The 21,331-nt window shown below is 49.9% G+C and overlaps 1 protein-coding gene across 4 annotated transcripts in view; it reads left to right on the top strand.

Annotated features, from left to right (window-relative positions):
- ITGA7 (integrin subunit alpha 7) overlaps nucleotides 1–21,331 on the top strand; it is a 271,460-nt gene that overhangs the window by 168,927 nt on the left and 81,202 nt on the right. For all 4 annotated transcript variants that reach the window (XM_085600990.1, XM_085600988.1, XM_085600987.1 and 1 more), the window contains exons 12-13: nucleotides 543–712; nucleotides 20,309–20,458. In XM_085600990.1, coding sequence (XP_085457116.1) covers nucleotides 543–712; nucleotides 20,309–20,458 — 320 coding nt within the window. The remainder of the gene's footprint in view (nucleotides 1–542; nucleotides 713–20,308; nucleotides 20,459–21,331) is intronic.

Here is a 21,331-nt window from a genome sequence, read left to right as displayed (position 1 = left end):
CCGGGACTTTTGGAGTCTGTTGTTTTCAGCACCGCAGTAGCCCCGACGGAGCTATAAATTCCTTCCTTTCTGTGCACCAGCCAGCAGTCTACCCCGCCCACCCAGCAGCACTTTATGGAAGTGAAATAACAGGGCTTCCTAAGTTTCAATTGTTGTTTAGAACGTGCTTAAAATCTAGTCTTGGACTCCCTTGAAGTTCTGTTGTCCAGGCCATCAGTATAGACTTGGGCACTACTCTGATGGAAATGTTAGTGATCTTGACTGTTAGGCTTCCTGACTGAATAATTAACCCTGAGTCCATTAATGACAGTTCCACTCAACTGTGGAACACTCTGTTTATTTCCTGAGCAAGTATTTAAGGTTGTAATTTACAAAAATGTACCCATGAAGGAATAACTATTGTTACAGGTAACTAACTTTCCCCGTAGTAAAAAGGGTTTGGCTTTCATAGTGGATCACCTTGTCCTTTCTCTGACTTTTCTTCTTTGCTCTGCTCTGGCACATGTCTGTCCTCCTTTTGATGGCTCTTTTCTCTCCACCAGCTCTAAGATATATGTTTGATGCTGACACTGAGAGGCAGAACCTGGCTAAGGCACCGCGGTTATCTTTTCTGGATCGAAGGGCCACGGACCAAGAACATCAATATTCAAATGAGGTGACCCTTCCACGTCAAGGAGTGCGTTCCTGTGTGATGGCCACGTTCCAACTGAAGGTACACAGCACAGCTCAGGACCCTCCAGAATGTCCCAAATGGAATAGCAGTAGAGCATGTCTTATATGCTAGCTTATTGATGCGCATTAATAACACGCAGTCTGATTCTCTCCTCGTCCTACTACTCAAGAGTTCTGGAAATTGGTGTTACTGTTTTTGCATGATATGATGACGACAATATCGAATTTAGTTTTTATTGCACAGCTCTTGATTTTGTGTTATTGGTTCATGAGCCCAGCACCTTGATTAAACTGGTGGAGTTATTAAATGTCTGAAAATAGCAGCTTGCAAGTGATTGAAATCCAATGGAGCCAGGTTGGCTCCATTGGATCAAGGTAATTACACGCTCTGTAAACTATTGGCACTTTTTATGGTTTGCTCTTTGAGGTGATGCTGATCATCAGTGGTGGCTGCTCTATTTGTTTTGGGGGGGCAATGCGAACACAGGGGGGTGAGGGGAAAATAATAAATAAAAATACTTACCTGCCCCTGAGGTCCCAGCCTCAGTGCTCCTCCCCTGACGCTCTTCATGCTGCACGGGCTCCCAGGGGGCAATCACAACGCTGCTCTCATGCTGATAATACTATTTACCAGCATGAGAGCAGTGGGATAACTTGATGCTCGCTCAAGCACAGGGAGCCTGTGGCTTTTCTCCAACCTGACTGTGCAACACAGCTGGGTTGGAGAGCCATAAGTGCGCATGTGTGTTTGACCCGCCTAAGACGGCTGACCAAACTGACATGTGCACTTACAAGTGCCCAACACTCCTCCCTACTGTGACATGGTGCTCGTCAATATGGCCTCACCTTAACCTTGGCTGGCAGTAAGAAAAATTTAATTATAATAAAATGGTTTTATTATCATTTTATTTTTCAGTGGGGTAACGCTCCTCCGCCACAACGGAGGAGCCGCCCCTGCTATTCATGTAAATCATCCCCAGTCCCAGCTGCAGGTTTCGGGGATAGCTGATATTTAGTTTGTGCTCGCTCAATACACATAGACAAACACCCCAACGATTATATGTATGCTGCCCATTCCAGACTGACAGTTGGCTCTATTGTTTCTCCTGTTCTTTGCCTTATGGCTGCAAAAGGCTGAATATAACATTTATGGTTCTTTTAATAATATAACAGAAAATCAAACAGACAACGTTTTTCAATCCCTTTCCTAGAAAAGGAAATGGTTCAAATGTTTCTAGATGAATAAGTGGCATTCATCAAAGAGAAAGGGGACCCTGTTGCTTACACTCAGTAGACTTTGCTGCAGTTCATATTTCATCTCTTAGGAATAAAGACCCCACGTAGTTGTCCTTTTTATTTACATTTCTTCGAAAATGTTGCCTTTTGAATCAGTTTCCGCTTTACTCAATATTTTGTTTTCTTTATATAAATAGTTTTTTTCTGGATTTAAGGCTTATTTTAAAGGCATTTTTCGCGTTGCATTACCGTGTCACTTGTTCATGTAGCCAGCACAGGCATTTTTGATAGTGGAAAAGAGGGTCTCTTTTGCTAGCTCTCACTGTGAGGGATTTTCTCCATTTTTGAGAAATCACTTGCTTGGAGGCTAATGCTAAGTTATAGGCAGCGATTGTGGGCTTTAATGTGTGGAGTTTTCATGTCCTACCCAGGTTTCCCCTTTAAAAGGAACATTCCATTCAACTCAGTCTGGCATTAGCATTTCAATGTTGAGAGTGTCTTGATGTTTGGGGGCGGCTCATTGTTTGTGGTGATATTAGAGGGTTTTCTTGATGGCTCAATGCCCTTAGCAGTCAGGTCTCTGAAATGCAAGACTCGCTGACAATACAGATCTTCATCTGAGGTGTGCTAGTAGTGAGAGAGCATTGAGCTTATTGAAACTTCCCCCTCCTTGAAACATCTATGCTGAAAACAGGTGTACCACAGTGAGCCCCATATACTGATGAACTCCAGATTCAAAGGATTGGCAACGTTCATGCCCAAATGGACATCTGATCTCAGGTCAGCACATTCTAGGTTTCAAGGTCAAAAGGAGTCTGGTCATCTACATAGCACCCCTGGGACATTGCTGTTTTATTTGTGGTTGGACTCCACCTTCCCTTAATTCATGCTCATGCAAACCGCGTAATGCATGATCTCCTGGACTCTGAGTGGTACAAGGATCCTCAACACCTAGAGACCTAGAAGGTGTAGGCATTCATCAATATGGTTTTTCCAAAGAACTTCCTTGGCTTACTCACTCATTAGGTGCACCCTATTTTAAGTTGTTTTGGGGTGTGTTTCTCTGTTCCTAAAGTGGATGTCCACATCTTTCCACATGATGCCATCCTGACACATCATCAAATGCTCTTCTTCCTCTCCTTAGTCCAGTAAGTCAAGAGAGTCGAAAGCTTTTTCCATTGCTTTTTCTTCAAGACATTCAGCAGATTCATACTTAGAAGTGCCATTGTCTGGTGTAGAGCCTGTTGCTGTAAAGCAGTTAGGAACAGAAGCAGAAGTTGTTTGGTTTGCATAGCAGTTTGTGCACTTTGTTTGGAATAAATACTTCTTCTTTTGGGCAAATGAAGTGTCCGGAAAAGGGCTCCTTATTGATTTGATTTCATAGTTTGGCAATTCCATGTTCAGTCTCTTGTGACAAAAGAGTTAAAATGGAAGTCTTAGTGACTGCTCAAGTCTGATAGGAAGGACCTACTACTCGAGGGCTTTTCCTTTTTCTTCTGTCATCCATCAATGGCTACTAGACTAAGGCTTCAGGATCCAGCAAGTCCAGCTTCAGGCCTTTATTCTCTTTAAAAGAGACATGATAACATAATGGTATAACGTGCCGTCTGTTGTGTGTAATATTTTAGGATCTTTTCAGACATATAGGATTTGGGGATTTTTGCTACTGATGAAGAACAGCTACAAAATATACTTTAAACTGAGCTCTTTTGTGTGTCTACCTTACCTTCAATCTCATAAATTTGAATTATAATGTGTTATTTCAGAAAGCTTACCCTACTTGAGTCTACTTTGTTATGATATATTCATTTTATTTGAGGATCACGGCCTATGCAAAAGCGTTTGAGAGCTGTATAATGACACACACCTAGAGCAAGGTCAAGAAAAAACAAGCATTGGCATAGCCAATAGGTCTCGCCTTTGGGACCTTATAAGTGTTTAGCTATGCAACAGTTGCATAACTAAATACTTATAAGGTCCCAAAAGCGAGACCTATTGGCTATGCAAAGCGGCCTTCCGGCCGCGAAAGTGAAAGTAATCGCGGTAAAGCGCGGCGCGCGCGCCCGCACACATGCACTGTAGCTCTAGGCTGGCCTGGTAGCACTTTTTGGAGCCTTCTCAATAAGTCTCGCCAGACCAGCGCATGCGCTGGGTCAGGCGAGACCTAAAAACAGCAGAGGAGGCCAGAGATTCTGACTACTTAATATATTAACTAAAAAGAAAATGGAAGAATAAAAAGCAGAAGAAGCATGGTTTACTGATGTGAGGTCCTACTTTTCGGGCCTTTTCAAAATTCCAACAAACAGTACTCCATGAGCAAAGTCAGGAGAAGTGCATTTGGTACCCCGGCAGCTGCAACCGGAAAAGCGTGGTCTAAAGTGGCTGTTCTAGCTTTGGGGACTTCCATAAGGGGTAGATGGGTAGGTGTGAGAAAGTGGCTCTGTATATACTGTTCCCAAATAGGTACAGTGTGTACAGAGTCCACAGTCCCCAGAGGTTTGGCAGAGGCTAAAGTTAGATATCACCTTACTCTCTAAAGTGGTAGCTTGGTCGAGCAGTAAGGAGGTGTCAGAGGACAGTGTAAAGCACTTTGTTGTACACACTCAGTCAGCAAATAGTTTCACACACTCAATATCTGAACTCTAGGCCAATGGTTTATATATACAAAATATATGCTTGTTTTATTTTAGAACTAACAATAGGTATTAAAATATACTTTCTCAGAATGAGATGCCTTATATAATTACTTTTGCAATATTCAATTGTTCTTGTTACTCGGCTGATTTTTGGTGAATATTTTAAGTTTTTTTTTTTTTTTTTAAATTTTTATTGAACAATAATTCGGTTACACGCACGGGCCTACAACCACCAGGGCCGGCCGCTAGGTACAGAATGAAATATACATTTATCATGGCTGCAGTCAAGTCCCGGGGCGCAGCCCCGTAGTGGCTCCGGATAGTTCTAAAGGAACAGGAGACTTAAGTCCAACAGACACAAAAACTAAAAGAAAAACAAAAGGCGAGGCATAAGGGCAAACAGTGCGGGTCAGGCTTCCTCCGGGGAACTCCAGTGCAGACCATTAAGCAGCCGGCAAAAGGAAGGAGTACCGGGAGGCTGGGGACGGGGGGGGGGGTCAAGGGAGATGAACGTCCATATGTAGTTATTCCAAAAGGTGCCAGGAACCATCAGGGGTCAGGGGGACATGGCGATATCGGTGTCCACCAGGGGGGGCGTACAGATACCCCCGCGATACGCATTCCATTGCCCCCAGATTCTACCCCATGCCCCCGGCTTACCACGGGCCACATACACAGTCTTCTCCCTGAACATACACCAGTCCATATTCTCCTTCCATACTGACACGGTGGGCGGCCGTTGGGCGCCCCAAAGCTGCGCTATATCTCTCTTGGCAATCATGTTCCCTAGGGCCGCCCACCGAGTCTGAGCCGCGCTGTAATCATTGGGCTCCCACACATTCAGGACACAGCGACGCACCTCCGGCAGCAGCACAACCCCAGTGACCTGTCCCATAACCATATGGACCCGGCGCCAGTAGTCCGCCACCTCGCGGCACTCCCACAGGATATGGAGAAAGGTGGCGCTGAGCCCACAACCCCGCTTACAGAGCCCGTCGTCGGAAAATCCCATCGAGACCAAGCGAGGACCCGTCACATACACCCGGTGAAGAATCTTGAGCTGTACCAACCGGAGACGGGCCGGAATGGCGACCTCCTTGGGGGACGACAGTGCAGACTGCCAGTCCTCGTCGTCCAATTCCACCCCGTCCCCCGTCTAAGCCTCCCGGAGGCGCACAAAGAGGTCAGCCCGATGATTAATCAGTTTTTTATAAGTTAAAGAAATAGTACTGTCAGGGACATGTCCGTCAAGTATGCGGTCCTCGAGGGGCGAGGAAACCGGGATCTTGGTCCCCTCCCCAAAGACCGAGAGCAGGGCGTGTCGAACCTGGGCATAGCGGAAGAACTCCCTGTCCGTAAGCTCGTATTCGGCCTGGAGCACCGCGAAAGTCTTAACCGTGCCCTTATGCCACAGGTCTCCCACTTTGCTGATACCAATCGTATCCCACTGGTCAAACCCCTTCGTAGTCCAGAGGCTGCCCAGGCGGTCGGAGGCAAACAAAGGAGTAGCACATGTTAGTCGCTCACTCCAGCCCGTGGCCGCAGTGGCAGCCCTCCAGGTCCGCACCGCAATCTTAGTAGGACCCGTAAGGGTCCGGCCAGCCGAGCGGGAGTAAAGTGCCCTGTTATAGTTCCCGCCGGGAAGCAGGAACTTGTCCATCTCATACGCCGGATTCAAGCCAGGCGCATACGTGGCATGGTTAATGGCCGCTAGCTGCGAGGCCCAATAGTACCTGCGAATGTCAGGAAGCGCGATGCCCCCGTCGTACCAGGGGAGAGTAAGCTTAGCAAGAGCAATACGCGCCCGCCCGTCCCACACCAGTCTCCTCTGCAGGCTCTCCACCTCCCGAAAGTAGGCCACTGGGATAACGTCGAAGGAGTTCTGGAGTGCATAGAGGAACCTGGGAAGGGACATCATTTTGAACAGCGCGGCCCGACCCAGCGGGGACAGGGGCAGCCTGCACCACCGGGCCGTGTCCTCTCGCAATCGCCGGAGTGGACGCAGGAGATTCTGCTCATAGCGAGCCACCGGGTCCAGCGAAACGTATATCCCCAGGTACTTAAAGCCGCTCAGAGATATTTGGATCGGAAGCCGAGGCGGCAGGAGAGGAGGACCACCAGAGATAGGATAGACGCAGGATTTAGACCAATTGATCGTGAGACCCGAATTGTACCCAAAGGAAGTCAGAACGTCAAAGAGGACGTTGAGCGACTGCCGCGGTGAGGTGAGATACAGGAGAATATCGTCCGCATACAGCGAGACCCGATCTTCGAAGCCCGGGGCCCACCGGATCCCTATAAGCGAGGGCTCCCAGCGGAGCCAAGCAGCGAGTGGCTCCAGGGCGAGAGCAAAGAGCAAAGGGGACAACGGGCACCCCTGCCTCGTGCCCCTGCCGAGGGCAAAGGGCCGAGAGACCCGCCCATTCACCACCACCTGAGCCATGGGTCCCGTGTAAAGAAGCTTCACCCAGCCAATAAATCCTTCCCCAAAGCCAAATTTAGCCAAGACAGCCCAGAGGAATGGCCACTCGATGGTGTCAAAAGCCATCGTGGCATCCAAAGAAACCAGCACGGCCGGTTCGGAGAGGAGCTCCGCCCTGGCCAGGGCGCCGTGAAGACGCCGCAAGTTAAGAGCGGTGTTGCGATGCGGGATGAAGCCGCATTGGTCCGGATGAATAAGATCGCACACGACGCTCAACAAACGATTGGCAAGGACTTTCGCCAGAATTTTAGGCTCTGCATTTAGCAGTGAAATAGGCCGGTAAGAAGTACAACGGTCTCGCGGCTTGCCCTCCTTGGGGATCACGACTATCGTAGCCAAACGCTGGTCAGCCGGAAGGGAACCCGCCGCAAGAGACTCACGGAACATGCGACTAAGGAAGGGCGCAAGCTTATCAGGGCGCAATTTATATAGCTCAATGGGCAGACCGTTGGGACCCATAGCCTTGCCCGAGCGAAGGGAGCGGATCGCGGTCGCTATTTCATCCGCCGACAAGGGGGCGTCCAGCCGCTCACGGTCCTCAACGGACAGGCCGGGCAAGGCAATATCCCTCAGTAGAAGGCGAGAGTCGTCCTCATCTCTGTCAGTCACTGGGGAGTACACAGCCCGGAGGTGGTCGGCGAAACAGTCCACAATCTCATCCGGCTCAGTCACACACACACCATCCGCAGCACGCAACTCCGGGACCACACGATTCACTCTCTCCTTTTTGTCCAGCCACGCAATCAACTTTCCCGCCTTGTCCCCGGCGTCGTACAGTCGACCCTGCTGCTCCCTATACATAGTTTTGGCCGCGTCAGTGACCAGGGACCTATATTCAAACTGTTTCAGGCTAAGGGCATGGAGCCCGTCCGGAGTGACATTCGCCTCCAAGGCCGACTCCAGCCCCGAGATGTCAGTCTCCAGCCTCACCACTGCCTCACTCTTGACCTTCTTAGCCACCACTATCTGGGAGAGGGCGTGTCCGCGGATCACGGTTTTAAAAGCTTCCCACAGGGACATTGCAGACGACACCGACCCCTCGTTATCAAGGAAGTATTGGTCCATAGCCTTAACCAGGCTGTCGCGAGTCGTAGGGTCTCGCAGGTACCATGGGTTAATGGGAGCGATCCGCCCTGCAGACCGCGACCCGGTGTCAAAAAGAAGCCACAGCGGAGAATGGTCGGAGATACCCCGCGCCAGGTGCCTGACCTCTCTAATCCGACCAGTCTGCGCCGCGGGCATAAGGAAGTAGTCTAGCCTAGAGAGACTCCCATGCGCCCCCGAGTGAAAGGTGAACTGACATTGGGTCGGATGCATTAATCTCCAGCTATCCACCAGGCCGAAGGTCTCCAACATCCCACCCAGCCATGCCTGGGCAGCGGGGAGGGTCCTTGGTGGGTGACGATCTAGTTCACCCGAAACCACAGAATTAAAGTCCCCGCCAATGAGCAGGAGGCCGTCCGGAAGGTCAAGCAGCATTCGACCCAAGTCAGTGAAGGTGGAGTTCTGGAGGCCCGGGGGGACGTAAACTGAAACCAGGGTAAGGGGCTGCCCCTCCCACCTCCCAATCAAACACACATAGCGCCCTCTGTCATCCGAGACTATCTTAGTGATCTCCACCGGAAGGGAGGTTCGCAGGAGAATGCCCACCCCCCTGGAACCAGTTGTGAAACCAGAATGGGCTACGAGGCGATATCCCCCCCTGTTCATTGCATGACAAACATTGCCAACCAGATGCGTCTCCTGGAGAAACACCACATCAGGAGTCAAACGACGCAAATATTGCAGCACTACACCCCGCTTGATACGGTCCCCCAACCCATTGACGTTCCATGACATAAGCCTCAACCCGTCCCCCCCCATCCCCTCCAATAAATCAAGGGTCCCCCAGCCTGCAGCACAGTTCCCAGATGTGGACAAAAATCAATACCTCGCCCTGTAAACAAAAAACACACAACAAAACAACCCCTCCTCCCCCCCAACCCCACCCCAAGTCCAACTCCCCCCACCCTGCACCCCTGCGGGCCAAAAAACCCCCCCAACTTGCAGTGTGCCTGTCGCCCCACTAACCCCATTCTACGAAAAGACCCCGGAGGAGGAAAGGGACCCGTCCCCGCCCGCCCCCCTCACAGGTCCTAATGAAACACAATATACAAAAGAAGTAAGACCCAACTGAACAGTGCAAAACGGCAAAATCAAGGACCAAAAGTCATTCTAAAGGGGACCCGTCACCTGCGGTGCCCGCAGAGGGTCCGGGACGGCCACCTCCGTCCGGCAGCGAGTCTAGCCAGTCACTTGCGGCCACAGGAGAGTCAAAAAAGGCTGTCCGATCCCCATGTTCCACTCGGAGTTTTGCAGGGTAGAGCATCGAATACTTTAGGCCCAGCTCGCGGAGACGACGCTTCACCCCTTGGAATCCCATCCGCTGTTTCTGGACCAGTTGCGTGAAGTCCGGGTAAAAATTGATGGTCGAGTTCTCGTGACGAACCGGGCCGTGGGTCCGTGAGGCCTGCAGAATAGCGTCGCGGTCCCTGTAGTGGAATAGTTTGGCCACGATAGGCCTCGGGGGGGCCCCCGGCCGTGGCCGACCGCCCGGAACTCGATGGGCCCGCTCCACGGCAAAGAACTTACTTAGGCCAGCCGGGGACAACTGTTGCAGGATAAGTTCCTCGACCACGAGGTCAACCGGGCGGCCGTCGGAGGACTCCGGTACACCTATGACGCGGATGTTGTTGCGTCGGGCCCGTCCCTCGAAGTCCTCAAGCCGCCGGGCCATATGATCGTTGACCACCCTGATGTCTCCAAGCGCGGCCCGCAGATCCGACACCTCCGCACCGAGGGTGGAGGTCCGTGTATCGAGGGCCTGGACCCTCTCGTTTGTTTTGGAGAGGTCGGCCCGGATCAGGGTGACATCAACCGCGACGGTGTCGATCTTACGGGCCAGGGCCTCGTATTGCGTGGCGATGGTTTCCCTGATGCCAGCAATGGCGCCCATAATGTCCTGCAGGGAAAGTTCCGTAGAGACGTTCGTGCCTCCCCCTGCAGCGTCCGGGGGGAGGCCAGCAGCGCCAGGGGACCCTCTGCCCTGGGTGTAGCGGTCCATGTTGTTGCTCTGGACCGCTCCCCCGCGGAGGGAGGCCTTGGTCTTGCGCCCCTCGGGACCCCCTTTGCCCCCCATGTGAACACGGCCACTCAAGGGGACCTCCAACCAAGAGGTGTAAGGGCGCCAGCAAGAAGACCTCAAAATGTCTGTATAGGGGGTCCGAGGCTATAGGCACTCTAGTGGCAGGTGGAGGAAAACCTCGTGCAGAGGCCCAGGAAGCACCTCTCCACCCCGAGCGCACCCGCCAGCTGGTCTCCTGAAGTCCAAAACCGAAACCGAAAGTGGTGGATCGGCAACTGGTACCGCGCTGAAGCCGCTGTTGTTCAATTGCAGCCCGGCCCCACGGGTCACCTTCACCCCGGTCACCTCCGTCGGGTGGGTCCCAAAAGTTCCGACGACGACAACTCAGGATTCCCAGGTCCGAATTGATTTTTGAAAAGAGATATGTGTTCAGCTGGTCTTCATCTCCCAGATTCCATAAACCACATCAGGATATTCTCAGGATAAATTCCGAGGAGCAGAAAGGGTCCGGGGAGCCCTGTGCTCACGCGACCATCTTGGATGCGCGCTAGGCTCCTCCTCCAATATTTTAAGTTTTGAAAAGTCCACACTTAGAAGAAATTTCAGGAAAAACCAGTCAATGTTACCCTATGTAGAAAATTGAGTTATCGGCTTTAAGGTAAGTACTCAACTGGCAGAGTTAAGGTTCTGGGCATAGACTCAGGGTCAGGTAGGTACAGTTGTTACACCCTCAGCGGCACAGGGGCAGCCGAGTGCAGAGAGAGTTAGGCCCAATGTTATCCTATGGGCGGCAGGAGGGCCTTGGTTGGTGGCTGCTGACTAGCAGGCCACGCGGCTGTGGGAGCTGGGCTCCTGGTCACTTTCTCAGGGCAAATGGGGAAGTTGATAGGTGTAGAGGTTACACTGCCAGGGCCACTCGGGCGGCTGGGTGCAGGGTGCTTTTGAGCCTTCGGGCGCTCAATTGATTTCAATGGGAAAGCTCCAGTTTCGAAAAAGACTGCAAGCTCGGGGACGAAGATTCTTCAGGTGCCACCACCACTTTGAGAGGTAAGTTGGGTGGTTCGAGGATAGGTAGGTACCCCGGAGTTGGGCACAGGGGTCGCGGGGCACCGGGTGCAGGGGTGCCTTTCTGTGTCGGGAAATCTTACCCTCTGTTGATCGCGGTTGGGGGGGGCACCTGGTTCTGAGGCTGCAGACGTCGTCAGGAGCGTCGAGGGAAGTGCTTGGGTGCCGGACTCGGGGTCACAGTTGCCGTGGGATCGTTCTCGTGGTCTTTGTTCACTCCGGCACAGGCCAGGCTTGGCGGGTGCAGAATGTGAAGGGTTCGCGGTTCCGGGCTGATGCCAGGGATTAGAAGCGATTTTAAGTAGAGCCTCTACTCATGGGGGTCCCAGGTGCTTAGAGCCAAAAGGTAGCCAGGTCCTCCGGGGTTTGTGAGGTTTGCTGGCCACAAGAGATGCCGGGTTGGAGCAGGAACAGGTTCGAGGGTCAACAGGCCAGTAGGGCTGGGGCCAAAGCAGTTGGTGTCTTCCTCTTCTTAGCAGCTGCAGGGCAGGTCTTCTTTCTTCTTGCTCTTCTTTGTATTTCGGAATCTGGAATCTGGGGAAAGAAGGTTCAGGGTGTCCCTAAATACTAGATTTAGGGGCGTTACAGGTAGGTGAAGGGCAGGGACCAATGGGTCCCTGTCCTGGGGTGGGTACACCCCTATTCTGCCCCTCTCCTGTGGGAGGGGGCAGTAGCCTAGTCCTGATTGGGTAGGGCCTCCCATTTTCAAGATGGCGAGCGCCCGGAGATGTGCTTCACATCGCCTCCCCCACCTGAGGGGTGGGTTTGGCAGGCTGGCACATCCCCTGTCCTTATTTGGGGTTTCCGGCCAGGCTTCCCGCCTTAGTGGGGGCTGCCAGTGGCCTGGGGAAGCTCACAGAGGCGGCATGCCTTTGAAGCTTCCCCCTGCCCATCCTGGGGGAGGAGATTTAGCACCTCGCCCAGGATGTGCATTGTTGCAGGCCCAGGAGAGCAGGGGCTCTTCTACCAAGGGGTCCAGCAACATGTCTGCTTGTGGCAGCCTAGACAGCCTCCCAGACCAGACGTGGATTGTAGGTTAGGTTTTAGGGGGCATCTCTAAGATGCCGTCTGGGGTGCTTGGTACATTAAATCCCACAATGGCATCAGTGTGGGTTTAATGTGCTGAGAAGTTTGATACCAAACTTTTCAGTCTTCAGTGTTGCCATTATGGTACTGGGGAGTTCGTGTTTGACGAGCTCTCAGCACCATGTTCTCTTAAATGGCAGCACTGCACTTATAGTGCCCAGGAATGGACCTGGGTACTGTAGGGGCACAGGGCTCATGCTCCTGTGCCCACACCACTGGCATAGGGCACCCAGCTAGAGGGGTGGCTGATGAATGCCAGGGCAGTGTAGGTGGTGGGCATGGCACACAGGGATGTGTCCCATGTCGACTCTTTGTTTTGTCTTGTACCCAGACACTCAGCCTGCAAGAGCAGTGTGTGTGTGTTAGGGTACAGGGCCTCTAAGGGTGGCACAATGTGTGCTGCAGCCCTTAGAGGCCTTCCCTGGTCACAAGGCCCTGGGTACCTAGGGTATCATTTACCAGGGGCTGACATGTGGCCAGGGTTTGCCAATTTGGGTTTTGGCTGTTAGGCAGCTTTTTGGGAAGGAACACAGGCCCTGGGCACCTGATTGGCCGGAGCCCAGGGCACAACAAGGAAAAGTGCATCAGCTATCAGGCAAAAAAGGGGGGGTTACTGCAACAGAAACCCACTTTCTTACAGTAGGAAGCAGTTTGCTTTGTAGTCTGTGCCATCTGAAATCAGCTCCTGAATTTACAGAAGCTGTTAGATAAATTGTACTTTGGATAGTGACCACGGATTTAAGGAGCACCCCGTCGCACCCAGGATATTATTACAGAATGGAGAGAAGAATAGGACTGACATGGTGAGGGTTTGAAATCTGGTAAGTAGCCGTGCTGGTCTGCAGCATTCTGCACCATTTGTAGCACATCCAGAAGCTTCACAGGGGCACCTGAGTATTAACGGCCGAAGTGGTGGAAGGGCAGTACCTACTATGTTGTATTTGCAGAGAGCAGCTACTGAAAATGTTTGCAACCTAAGTAGCCAGCAATAATTCTGCATCAGTTAGTAAGCCAAGGATAGGTACATTCTTTGAAGGGTCAGGTGCAGAGCCCATTGCATCCGACCCGAGGGCTTGATCTCATCTTGAGGTGCCATTCCTTGGGACAAGGCACAATGTCTTGGCCAGGCTAACTTGTAAAAAGTCAACTGACATCGACCGAACAGTGATAAACAAACAGTCACAGTGGTTGACGCAGCTATCCGTCCCTCAGCTCTGGTTGCTTAAGAGACGCAAAAGGTCAGCCAAGTGTTGCCAGAGTATATGCCAAACTGGAACATGACACAATGGAGCTGGTTAGCTATGACCACATTTATATGTTAAAAAATGGAGACTATATTGATGTATCAGGAACACAACAGCTGATCATATGAGGTGCGGAGTTAAATATTGGCTAAATTACAGATTTGGTCCTGCCGCTCAAGAATGATTTCAGCCATTCCAGTATGATGCCAGTGAACCCAGCTTCCATCAGTCTTGATGTCAAAGGCAGACAATATTCCTGTAAAACCAGCACGCCAACAGTACCACCACCACCACCATGCACAAGTCTCCTCAGCTCATCTAGCAGCTACTGAATAACTAATTTTGTGCAGAGATCCAGGCGAAACTCCCTCGCCCCTGGAAAGAATCCAGCCATCCAGTACCTTCTGCAAATGTTGGCACTGTGTAAAGACAAGCTAATGGTGCAGTTTGCCCAAGTAGGGGAGTATGAAAGTTAGTTAGAAGTTGCCTAAATTATCTCGCTGTAGTAAAAATATTTTGAGTAACGGTTTTAGAGTAGTCCTTCCCTGTGCTTTAATGACCAGTGCAAAGCTTAAGGAGCTGCCACTCCTTTGCCCTCTTCTTTCATGTTCCCATCAGCTCCTCTTCATGGTTGTGAGGCTTTTCAAACAACCCAAAGCTGCGCTAGTTGCTCCAGAAACGTACGGAGCAGGCAAGGAACGGCAGACTGTAACTGACGGTTACAATTGTGTGTCATTAACCACAAATCCACCTAGAGAAACAACAGAGGTAGTCCCTGTTGGTGATCCCTCTACTTCTGTGGGTATCAGGTTTTTTGGTTTTTTCTGATCTGCTTCTCTTAACACCAGCTCACACCACCCGACACATGTACTCTGGAACACTGGGCGGGTGGTAAAACTATTTGACACATGTCATAAATAACAGAGTACTGAGAGGAGTTGGTGTGAGCACCACCAGCCATTTCAGCCATGGTCTCCCTCAAGTAGCATCATTACTAACCCTTTTCCAGCTGTGATGTCTCTACATCCTTTGGAGGTTAAATTAATCTTGGTAAAATCATAGGCATGCGTAAGTTGAAACCGCTGTTTGTAAACTGTGACTCTATCTACACTGTCTTCACCTCCGTAAAGCGCATGGCGTAAGGCACACGGCGTCTTGTATAATTATGGTGCTAAAAGGCTAACCAGACTTGCACAGGGAAGAACAAAGTGTATCCTTCCAGGGAAAGCAGCCCACTCTGGTTTTCATGAGAAACACACCCACACATTTCAGAGACTCGTGAAGCGGTGATTCCAATATCTTTGCCAAGCATTACTCTATTGACTCCAAGAAAGCACTATTGTGTGACAACCCCCTTTCTTAATTGCCCTGGCAGCTTTTCTGTTCACCTGGTGTTTCCTCCTCCTTCTTTAGGGTGGGATTAATATTCTGCTTTTAATGAGCATCAGAGAAAATCCCATGGTGGAGGAGGAAATTCCTAGTAATCCGAGCTCTCCTTCCTGGGAATCATCAACAGTGCCTTGCCATCGACTTTTTGTAGGGGGAGCGTTGCTGGACTGGTGTTGAATTTTAAGTCCATCACCTTCCCTACTGTTGCGCAGACTGGAGTTGAAATAGTAAATGATACTATTCCAAAGTCCAGCGCCCCCCTAATGCAAGTCATTGTAACTTCTTGCGTGCTAAGGGAACACTTCGTAACGCCGTGTCCATTCTAATACCGGCGTATTAGAGGTGAACGGTGATCTGGGACGTTACTCTCCTTTAAGTGAAGGGAGAGTAACATCCCAGATCACCGTTCACCTCTTTTAATACCATGCATTTGCTCCCTGAATAATTACAGTTTATTGACAAATGTAATGGTTTTTAGATCACCTTTCACTATTTCACGGGCCACCACTTAGCTTTAGAAATGCATCCCTATCTCCAGGTGTATGCCCGCCCTCTATCAAACAAAGTTTTTAGAGGGCGAGGACAGCCGATGATGAAGTATGACACCGGGCGGTGTGTGAGGCCAGTCCGTCACTTTTTATGAGATGCCCCCACTGGTAATGCATCTCAAGATAACTCTGTAGGAAACTGTAGGAACCCATACTAGGGACAGCCCATTTTTGTGTATCCATTACTGGAAGGTCACATATTGAAATAGGGTCTGCGAGTCCAAGACTGCTAACGACCAGGTACACATCCTGCCTTAGAACGTAGCAGGTTGGAGCGCTATGCTCTCTGACCACTTATGGGGGGGGGGGGGTTGTAGGGGAGTAGGGTCTGCTATCCTATGGTCACCCCAAATGTTTGCTTTTTGCTTCACTGGTTTTTGACATACTGAGGCTGTGGGCCTGCTAATCAGACCCCCAGCCTGCTGTTCTCTCTACTAAATTGACACTATGCACTTTAGGCGCATAACCAATTGGAATTGGATCACCCTGTGAGCCCCTGTACCAGTGTTCACTAGGTACCCAGGGCATTGGTGTATCTAAGGCCTACCAGGGGCTGAAGCATGTATTGTGCCACCCCTGGCCTGGCCTAACAATTTGACACAACTGGCTGATCACTCAGCTGGGGTAAGTTGGTGTATCCACCTCTTACTTAGGTGTAGTATATCTATACCTAACCTTAAATGGGACACATGGTATCCTATAAGTCACTCCTATGGCAGGCCTTAACAATCCTGAAGGCAGAGTGCTTGGTTCCATGTGAGATGGTGCTCTGGCATGAGCTGAGCCTGTCTGCAGTGGTCGGAACAACTTCCTTCTACCGTTTCCAGATATCGCCATACCATATACTCTTAAGTGCATTATGAACCTCGCGGTTAAATGCTATCTTTGGTTTGGCTTTATCAAAACATGTCGAGTAAGGTGTCATACGAATTGGAATACTAACCCCTCGCCAATTCTGGCGACGGGGTTAGCATTCCATCCTTCTAGAGGGACACGACATGTACAGATCCTGAAACCCGGGTAAAATCAGACATAGCCTCAGCTCCACAAAATGGACGCTGCCACCACCGACACAAGTCTGCCCTCCTGCTGCTGGGAGTCCTTCCAGCTTGGGAGACGTGGACAAAGGGTTTCCTGCCAGGGGAGGTGCGAGCACCACCCCAGACAGGATTTTGTGTATTGGTCAGGTAGGGCTTGAATAGAATCAGACATGCCTGAGGCTCACAAGGAGCCTCGGTGCATATGCCAGTTCAAACCGGTCCTGGGGCACACCAGCCCCACACCTAGCAGGTAGTCCGGCCCCTAGAATCCGCTTAAAGGTAGGAGCTGTGTCCTAAGACTTCTAAGAGTCCTAAGACTTCAGACATCCTGGAATCAACTTGAAACTAAGAAGAAGACGGGAACTTCGACGTTCTGCTGCACAGAAGACTGAAGGAAATCTCCCCTATGGTCAGGGAGTGACTATCTTGCTAACGCAAGCACCATCCAGCAAATCGACATGTGTTTTGCCGCCGCCTCCCGCCGGAGCCCGAGCCCAGAGACTGACAAGAACTGGACCTCCAGGCCTCTCACCGTCCGATCCACAGTCCCTGCAAAGAAGGAACCCGTGGAGGCACCGAGACACGTGGAGCCAGCCATCTTGGAAGACACTCGACAAGCTGCAAGCACGACAACAGAGGCTCCCTCCGAGTTGTGCTTTGGGTCCTGAGAAGCCCAACATCCGAGCAGCATCTGCACCAAAGTTGAGCCCTCCAGCATCTCCACGATCTGCGTGGGGCCCCTCTGCACTTTGCGACTCGACGCGCCTAACCGGTCCCTGGCCCGTTGGCTAGTGGCCATCTTGGCAAACCTTTTTGAAAACTACGATGCTGGTCTGGTGGCTCCAGACTGGCCCCTGCTTTCCTCCAAAGGAGCAGCCCCTCTGACCTTGCTGGTCAGATCTAACAGCTTTCTTTGATTCCTGCGACTCCTGCTTTTGCCATGGCTTGTTTGCTTCTTCTAAGTCGCCGACACCGCCGACAGCGAGAGCCTGCGTGGGACAGCTCGTGAACTGACTCCTGGACGTCTTCGACCTTCAGGTACCACGTGGCTGCAGAGACAAGCTACACCTCTTCACCTGTTTGCACCCAACATCGCCTGGTACCTACCTGGTGCCACGCCGGTCACTGGCTAGTGACTGTGAACACTGTCCCCTCTGCTTACAGGTCTTCTACACTTCCGATCCACCCTTGGATCCACCGCATCTCTTCTGGACCGACCGCCTGCAGCATCTTTGTCGTCAGGCTCCATTGAACAGCTAGACGAAACCCGACGCACTTCGAGACCTATGCACCCGCTTCCTGTGGGTGGGGTAAAGCTGGCACTCCGGTGCCCAAGTGTAGAGTAACATCTCTAGTGTCTAGGTTTGAAGTCTTGATTTCGTAGTCCAACCAGAAGACCCTTCTAGCAGTAACTTTTGAATTTTTACGCACCCTTTGAAAACCTATGGGAGCCCGCGTGTAACTTTCCTCACTGCACACGCGACCCGTGGACCTCCTGGTCACTAACTAAAGTTAGCTCCTATCAGGCCCGGCGATTCTAGAGGCCCTAGGCCTTCTCCCTTCCCTGTTCGTGGTACTTATACCACTATTTTAGTATATGGTTTGAGCGGCCACCAGGGCCTATCCATATAAAGTGCAACTTCTGTATATTGTGATACTTTCTTGTTTAACGATTTGTGCTCCTGTGCTCATAAAGAGTCTAGGGGATACTTTGAGTAATAAATACATATATATTTTGAATATATATCTGTGTGGTGTCCTTTCATTGGTATAAAGGGGGGTTACATATTGTAAAACAGCTTGCTTAACACGCTTAAATGAGTTTAGCCTCAAAGACTGCTTAGCCTACGCTACCACTAGGGCAGCTGGTCTGAAAAGGTTGACTTACAACCACACCATAAGGGTTGCTTGGCATGGTACAAGGTGGTCACTTTAATTAGTGAACATCATATACCAGGCCAACTTCTCACAGGGGTCAATAAAATCTTTAATATTTGTAGCTTTCAGGAGACATGGACCACCACTCCGGTGTTTTGGTCAGGGTACAACCTAACACCGAAGCCTGCCTACATCAGCACACTGTCAGTGTCACTTTGACCTTAGACCTCTACCTCACTCTCCCCAAGACTACCTCAACGACCCCCCACATCCCGGATAAAACCCCGGCAGGAGACAGGGTGCTATCTACGACGTGATCATTCAGAGCGACCTGAGACACTGTACCCACAACTATCTTAACATCTCTTACAAGCGATTTAGTGCTCACAAGGATTCATACCTCACGTCCATGACTAAATCCTGTCAAGGGACATGGTGCTTTCTACGACGACACCACTCAAAACGTCTTGAGACATTGCACATACAACGATGTTAACATATCTCACAAGTGACTCTGTGCTTGTAGCAAATATATTACACGGTGCGTAAGGACCCATTGTGCATATTACTCTATTAATGTATCTTACGATTGATAATGCTGTAAAGCGCTCCGAAATCCTCGGGTCTGGCTAGCGCTATATAAAACCCTTAAATAATAAGATTAATGGTATGCAGATTTTAGTCAGGAAGCCAGAGTGTTAGGGGTGGGGCACCCCTCTGATGACTTAACAGGATGGGTGAAACTTTCATCGACCTGTGTGGTCAAGAAGCTAGACATATATGTTCAGCCGACAAAATGGAACTCAATGGGACTGTTAATTAATTTGAATAGCAGTCCTTCCCTAACAGTTTATAACATATACAGTCATACTACCCCAAAAAAACAAGGAATCACCCTTATTAAGCCTGTTGGGGTCGTAAGAATGGTAAAAGAATGGTATGGGTGTCACACACTGGGTAATTGGTGCAGAACCTCGCAAGGGGACTTCACCAAAAACAATTTGAGCATAAGAAAGTCCCCAAATTTGAGAATTAGCTCGATAATATCACGCTATCACAAGCAAAAGTGTTCTCCGTGAAATTTAGGTTTGAAGCGGTCCTAGTAAATGGTATTGATCAAACTGGACAGCAAATAACCAAAAAACTGACATGTTCTGCGTGGAAGCAGGATGTTGAAATTGAACAACGTTTCCTTTTTTCTGCAATGCATATATTAGCATTAGAAACAAATTGATCTTACTGATCTGTCGATCATGGGCAGTCAGACCACATTACAAAGAACTGAGAATTTTAAGTCATATACTAGTAATATCAAAGTTTTGGCCTAACACATTTTCTGGTTTCTGCATGGCGTCTGACATCTTTTTTTAGCTAATCAGAAAACTGGACACCCGCTTGAAATTGACTGTATTTCCTTGTAGCCTTGGGCATGATTTTAGTTATTAAGAGGCATTGTTATTGTTTTTATTGCTCAATACATTTATGCATATAATTTATTAGGTGCATCTGTGTTACTCGGCACATGTTATTTGTATTTTGCACTTAACGCAGTGGTTATTGTTTAATGTTTTATAGGGCTACCCCAAAATAAACGTATTGATTGAAATTACAAACAAAGATTAATAAAAAGGAGACACCCACCTTGAAACCACAGAGCCCTACGGGATTTTCAAATGTTGTTACTTCTCTTAGCATCATACTCCAGGAGGGCCATGCAGCCTGTACACTAAGGCAGTCATGCCTCAATATCGACCAGTGTTAGCTATGTCCGTATTGTCTTGCTGTACTCCAATCTAACCCTGCTTAGTTGAACAGAGCTGTATATAAAACCGGGTCCTCGTTGGCTCACTCGCCCCTTTACTCTGTCACTTACCTGCTTCTCATTGGCTATCATTCGTGCTTTTTCAGGAAGACATCAAAGACAAACTCCGGCCCATTCCAGTGACGTTATCCTACAACATCAGCCGTACACATCAGAAGCGCCGCTCGGCTGGTGCCGACCTGGGGCCACTGGCACCTATCCTGAATGCCCAACAGTCCAATTTCTACAAGTCAGAGGTATTGGGGAGGGTGATTCTTAGTTCCAATAACCACAGATTAAAATTAAAGACATACAAATGAAGGTCAGTCTCAAGTTGTAGGAGGGAGCTGAGTCAATAGTTCATCCCAGGTATGAGGGTGAAGTTGGTTTAAGTGTGTTCCCAGCATTCGAAAGGCTGATTGAGTCAAGTGTAGAATAGAGTGCCGGTTCAGGCATAGGTTAATTTCCTTCATGGTGATGCTTCTTCAGTGCGATTGTCACTGTAGAAATATGCTGCTACCTAAGGTTGCCACCATCAGAAACAAAGGGAGATTGGCCTACAACCATAGGCCACTACAAGTGGGTGTGTCCTTCAAGAATGGGCTATTTCAAGGGGATCCTTCCTTTAGAAATGGGGTGCTATAAATGGATTCCTAGTTTCAGAGAGGAGTAGCTATAATGAAACCCCTCTTTCAGGATTGGCCACTACAAGGTGGCCCCTGTCTTCTAGAATAGGGAGTTGGGAAAGAGCAGTGTGGCCTAAAAGTTCATTATTGATGAAGGGAGACGGGCAAGACATGCAAGCCGTAGATCATTCGACCCATAGGCTACAAAGGCAGTCATCTGTGGTGCCCCTTGATGAATAGGGGGCAGGGTGAAAGGGGCACTGGCATCACCAACCTTTAACCCTGTATTGTTTTGCAGCAGGTCTTGAGTTTGAGTCAAAATCCTTTGAGGGACCCTTGGTTCCAGGAGTTTTCAACTTGACTAGAGGGAGCCCAAGGACCTGAACCAACAGAGAGTATAGAAATACCAAATCAGTGATAGGTTATTGACTCCCAAGTAGGGGCGGTAAATCACTCCCCTCAGGATCCCTTCCCTTTGGGAACTGTGGTGGCAGCTTCAGGGGG

Source organism: Triturus cristatus, chromosome 4_2 (genome assembly GCF_964204655.1).
Source record: "Triturus cristatus chromosome 4_2, aTriCri1.1, whole genome shotgun sequence".
Lineage (NCBI taxonomy): Eukaryota > Metazoa > Chordata > Amphibia > Caudata > Salamandridae > Triturus > Triturus cristatus.
Note: the sequence above shows the minus strand (reverse complement) of the source record. Positions and strands in the feature narration are given on the sequence as shown.